We start from the raw sequence: 6,000 nt of genomic DNA, 5'->3' as shown, positions 1-6,000 counted from the left end.
TGTCGCCACAGAGCATCTCCTTTCGGCCAAGAAACCCTCAGAGAACCGCCGCTGAGAGCTGGAGAACATGAACTCTGGTGGGATCTCAGTTCCGGGTCGTGGGGAAATGAGAGGCCGGGGAACGGGAGGTAAACATTAGCGTAGCCGGCTAATGGATGAAGACGAGGGAAGAAGAATAACAAGTGACTTTGTCAACAGTCCTTGACTGACTCCTGTGTGTTTGCTATGTAAAGCCTCACCTCCTGCGCTAGCTAGCTAGATAGCTTGCTAGCTAGATAGCTAGCTAGATAGCTAGCTAGCTACACCCCCTCCCTCCCACTGCCAGATGTAACATGCGACACGCTCCGCTCGTGCTAAATATTGGCTGTTTGCCTCCCTCTGTTCGGCTAACGCAACATTTGTCGTATCTGTCGGGGTCATGAGACTAAAACTTTATTCTGGTGTCCGTGGCGGCGGCAGCGGCGGCGCGAGCTAGCTATCCTCTCGTGTTCAATGCAAGGAGACAGTCTGCAGTTAGCGGCGCAGAACGGAGGATAGATTAGGAGGCAAAGCGCTGACCCGGACGGCTCCTACTTGGAGTGTGTGTGTGTGTGTGTGTGTGTGTGTGTGTGTGTGTGTGTGTGTGTGTGTGTGTGTGTGTGTGTGTGTGTGTGTCGGAGCAGGTCTCCACAGCGAGCTAATGATCTGTGATCCAGGCTGGCTCGTCTCCTCCGAGTGGCTGCAGATGCATCACGCCGGCTGAGTTTAGATCTGAGGAGTCCTGATTCCGAGGTCTCACTGAGGACGCAGAACGTTCCACGGGTTCCATCCGGTCCACAATGCGCCGGTGGTTCGGGTTCAGCCTGCAGTCCGAACACGCCGCCATTGACGCATCGGCGCCCCTTTCCCGGCCTCTGATTGGCTGAGGCGTTTTCTCTTCTTTGCACTCGACATGGTTTGTTTCGCGACCCGATCGAACTCATCCAGGCTCCTCCTCCTTTCTGAAACACTTATTATACAAATCAGTCAACTTTCTCAACCCGTGTGTGTGTGTGTGTGTGTGTGTGTGTGTGTGTGTGTGTGTGTGTGTGTGTGTGTGTGTGTGTGTGTGTGATTAACAACGCCCTTGCCTTCATCTTCCTCTTTGCCCTAAAAACATTGCTAAATGTGTCTGGGGCGCCGACAATCAATAACACGACATTTCCAGCATGTTAGGAGTGTTTCAACAATGTCATCCAGCGTGTGTGTGTGTGTGTGTGTGTGTGTTAGCATGCTAGTCTGGGATTAAGACTTTTTTTCTTTGAAGCTGTGATTAATGTTAATTGATTCATCACTCACAGTTATCGTATTAGGCACGTCACGCTTTATTAGTGGGCGGAGTCAAGGGCGGCGGAAACAAGGTGGCGAGGAGACGAGTAGCCAATGGCGTGTGAGGAAAGGGAACGTGGCTCATCTGCTTGATTTTTTTTCTCTAATTTCATTCATTAAACAGTGAAGCAGCTCCTTCGCTGTAATTTTCTGGCGAGGCGTTCAAGGTCTGCATCGATTTAGCAGTTGCGGAGCGGCGGCGCCGTTTAGCATGCTAACACGGCGGCGGCGGGGGGGGCGGGTTCTACCTGTTTACCCCCCATCTCTCCTCCGGCAGATTGCCTTGTTCCGCTGTGTCTCTACATCGTAGCGCCTTCACGGTGTATCTGTGAAACAGCGTGTGTGTGTGTGTGTGTGTGTGTGTGTGTGTGTGTTTAATGGAGACTCCCAATCGGCACATCGTGCTAATTGATCGCCAGCTGTCCCGTCAGATCTCTTCCTCCCATTAGACCTCCGGTCTCGTCCTCCTCCTCTCGTCTCCAGATTCCGGAGATTCGGTGCCGTGACCTTGCGACCTTGAAATGGCGGCGAGAAGTCGTGTCGGCGTGCGGCTCTAAAACCCCGAGATGCAGAAAATGCAAACGCCGTTTGTGCTCCCGTTGATCTCTGCATAATTCTGCCTTGATTTGAGCGCCTTGGTTCGAGCCTGATGTTCCCGCCGTGCGGGGGGAGGAGATGTTGCTAGCGGGAACAAAGAGGCGGCTCCACTTTCAAAGTGTGTGTGTGTGTGTGTGTGTGTGTGTGTGTGTGTGTGTGTGTGTGTGTGTTGAGACATTAAAGAGTCAATTACAAGGTTCTTAGAGTCTCCGATACGCCGTGCACAGTCGCCTGCTTCTTGAACCCCCTCCTGCTAGAAGGATGGCGTCTCAGACCTTCTGAAGCTCCGCCCCCTCCTGTCATGCGGTGCAGATGTGTGAATGGTTGGATGTCTCTATATGTGGCCCTGTGATTGGTCCAGAGTGACCCCGCCTATCGCCCAATGACGGCTGTGATAGGCTCCGCCCCCCCCCACCCTGAGAATGAATGAATGAATGAATGAATGAATGAAACTATGAGGGAGTGAGGTTTTGTGTCTCCTCCCTCGGCGTTACCTAGAAACTCTGCTCCGCCCGGTTTCTGGCTCCTGAGTCGGCTCAGTGAAGGATATCTCGAGCCCGGATTAAAGCCGGATTAAACCCGGATTATCGGGATAAGCCTGGATTAATCCCGAATCCTGACCCGCAAGGCTAACGAGGCGTAGCGCGAGCTAGCTCCTTTTTTCTTGAGTCCGGAAACACTCGACCGGGCGTCTGGCGTTCCGGCGGAACAGGAAGGACATGGACGGCACCTCGTGGCCGCCGCGTCTCCACCTTCTCCGGCGAGGAGACCAGCGCCGAGCTAACTAGCAACGATAATCCAATAACAGGAAGTCACTCTGTCTGCTTTTAATAAACACCTGATTTCCATGCAGCAGCTGATCGTCTGTGTGTGTGTGTGTGTGTGTGTGTGTGTGTTCCCGCAGCCTGCCCCCCTGGCTCCTACAAGATGTCCTCCAGGCAGCAGGAGTGCTTCCCCTGTCCGGCTAACAGCGTGGCGGAGGAGGAGGGCTCGGTGGCGTGCGTGTGCGAGGAGGACCACTTCCGGACACCACTGGACACGCCGTCCACGCCGTGCACACGTAATGGCGTTGGAACCCCCCCCCGTCCCATGACCCCCCCCGCCGCCGCCGCAATCTCATTCCATCTTCTCATTTGCTAGTTTGAAGGCAGTCGCCTCGCGCCGCCCTTCACCTCCTCATCCTCCCGACCCCCATCGGCCCTCCTTCACCTCCCCTCCGTCCCCGTCCTCCCGTGGCCTCATCACTTCATCTCCTCGGCCTTCACCTCCCCTCCGTCTTCCCGGGGCCTCATCACTTCTTCACCTCCCCTCCGCCCGCCTCCTCACCAGGGCGGAAGGGGAAGATGGATGGCGGGAGGGTGGAGGTCAGACTCTCAGATAAACAAATCGTCCGGAAGCGCAACCTAGCTGACGCTTACAGGTATTTTATTTGATTTATGTTGCTCTTATAATTTTTTTTTTTTTTTCCTTTTTTTTTTTCAATTTCATTTTAATTTCATTTTATATTCTGTTTTTATGTTGCTTCTAGCTTTTATTTTTTAAAATGTATTCATGATGATGATGATTACTAATATCTGGATTTTTATCATCTTATTGCTGCTGGTGATTTTTATTTTTCACCAGAATCATTTATGCAGCTAGTAGTTTAAGTACTATTATTAATCAATATTATTATTATTATTTTTATTATTATTATTATCATTATTATAAGTATTAGTAGTAGTAGTAGTAGTCTTAGTAGTGCTAGGAGTAGTAGTACTACTAGGATTGCTGATATTGAGAATACTCATCATTATTATTATTATTATTTGTTATAATATTTTTTTTATTCTTATCATCAATAATATTAGTAGAAGTGGTTGTATTGTTAATAAAGGTGAAATATATCATTATTACTATTATTGTTATATTATTATAAAAATAATATTAGTATTTGTAGTAGTAGTCTTAGTATGGGTTTTATTACTTGTAAATCAGATTTGTTGTTAGTATAATAATCATCCTTATTATTATTATTATATTATTATTATTAATAGTAGTAGTAATTGTAGTATTAGAATTACTATCAATATTATGATATCATTTTTATTGTTGTTGCTTGTATTATCATCATCATCAATATTATTATTGTTATTATTATTCTTTTCATGAATAGTAGCATTATATGCAGATGATATAATATTATAGAGATTTACTGTTAATATTATTGTCAGTCATTGTCGTTGGTATTATCTTCACCATCCTTTCTGGGATTTATTTAAATGTTGTTGTTGTCAGCGGCCATTTTCCCGTCGGTCCGACGCGGGTCTGGTTCCAGGAGATGAGATCGGGTTCCAGATTAAATCCGGACTCTGGTGCTCCTGGATCCTGACCCGCCGGCCGCCGTGGGATTAGACGCGTTATTTCCCGCCGCTGCAGGAGAACCCGTCTTCACCTCTGCCGACCCCCCCGCTCTCCGCCTGCCGGTTTATGCGCATAATGTATCCCTTCGCCGCAGACAATTCCCCGACTATTAACCTTCGACCTTTTCTTTAACACACACACACACACACACACATAGACCCCATCCACTCCATCCCAAACCCCATCTTCCCTCCATCATCTGTCCATTTTCCTCCCTGCACACGTCCATTAATCCTGCCTCAGCAGAGCCAGACCCCCGCTAACGTTTTTAACGCCCAGTTATTTCGCCGTCTTCCCAGAAAAGCGATATTAGCCTCGCGTTTCCAGATCCGGGAAGCCGATCGATGATCAGCGGCCGTTTCCTGGTTTGGTTAAAGCTCAGCGTGGCGACGGTTTGCCAGCAGCGACTCGCCGGGCTCATCCTGACCGTCGGCGCCGTGAAGGACGGAACACGCCATCTATGGTCATCTCATCTCCTTTGGGGCTTCTGGGGATCCAGTGGTACCGACGCCGCCTGCTTGAGGCTCGGCAGAACCCCAGGATTTGGACCGAACGTCCGTAGGTCGTTGAGTGCTGGTACGACTCCCTGAGACCAGAGCACCCAGAAGGTCCAGCATTTGGTCTCTGTTTTTTTGGGCCGGTCAACATCACGCCCGCTTGAGGATCAGGACCCCTGTGGAGTTGGTAGATGCACCGATGAGGAGATCTTCAGGTCAGGACTCCACGGACGGACAAGAACCGCTCCTTTGGACACAGATGTCAAACCGGAGGAGGGGTCTTCAACACCTCCTCTCGCCTACATACAACTCACTCATGCACCTGCAGGTCCATCTGGAGCCTCCAACTCACCTGGACGGGGTGACAACTGGAACCAGGACCAGGAGACTCCTGGAGGAGCTCCAGCCTGATCTAGACATTCGCCCGGAGATTCCAACTCGTACGACTCCCTGTACTACGCCAACATCACCGGCCCGTTCGGCTTGGACCAACTCCACCCTGAAGACCAACCCCGGCAGGAACCCGAAACTCCACACAGGAGAGCTGAAGAACCTCTGGAGCGAAGAGGAGGAACATCTCCAAGGAGAGAAACCAAGTCCAGTTTGCCATGAAAACATTTGATTCACAAATTGAACACAGGAAATGATGTGATTTGGCCACTAAAGCATTTGAATCTCTGGCTTATCATCCAGATGAGAAGGTGTGACGGCCGCCGTCGGGGCGTAGGAAGGGAACGGACCTCCTGAGATGGACCAGGACTTCTCCTGAGGGCCGCATGATGGCGCTCCGGTTAGCACTTCAGCCTCAGTGCAAGAAACCCCCGCTTGGGTTCCTACAGGGTTCCTTCCTGTGCGGAGCCTCCATGTTCTCGTGGGTTCCTCAGGGTTCTCCGGGTTCCTCCCGCGGTCCGAACGTCCAAACACGTAGGAGGCTCACCTGAGACCTCACATGGGAGAGGGCGAATCGTCACATGTCTCTTTATGCGGCGCTCTGATTGGTCCGGGGTGAACCCGCCTCTCGCCGTCAGGATTCGCGTCCTGCAGCAGACGTCAGGAGGATGCTTCCTGCTCGGTTCTCACATCCCTCTTTCTTTGTTTCTCTAGATATACGACGATGCGTCATTACCGCCCCCACCTGCGAGTGTGTGCGCCGTGA

General features: G+C 50.7%; 1 protein-coding gene across 2 annotated transcripts in view; it reads left to right on the top strand.

Annotated features, from left to right (window-relative positions):
• epha10 (EPH receptor A10) overlaps positions 1-6,000 on the top strand; it is an 80,167-nt gene that overhangs the window by 40,995 nt on the left and 33,172 nt on the right. For both annotated transcript variants that reach the window (XM_086178182.1, XM_086178183.1), the window contains exon 4: positions 2,849-3,004. In XM_086178182.1, coding sequence (XP_086034308.1) covers positions 2,849-3,004 — 156 coding nt within the window. The remainder of the gene's footprint in view (positions 1-2,848; positions 3,005-6,000) is intronic.

This window comes from Fistularia commersonii, chromosome 30 (genome assembly GCF_037954325.1).
Source record: "Fistularia commersonii isolate RoL2024-O1a breed Wild chromosome 30, RoL_Fcom_v1.0, whole genome shotgun sequence".
NCBI classification, from domain to species: Eukaryota; Metazoa; Chordata; class Actinopteri; order Syngnathiformes; family Fistulariidae; genus Fistularia; species Fistularia commersonii.
The sequence above is the reverse complement of the archived record's forward strand: the minus strand, read 5'-3'. Positions and strand labels throughout refer to the sequence as shown.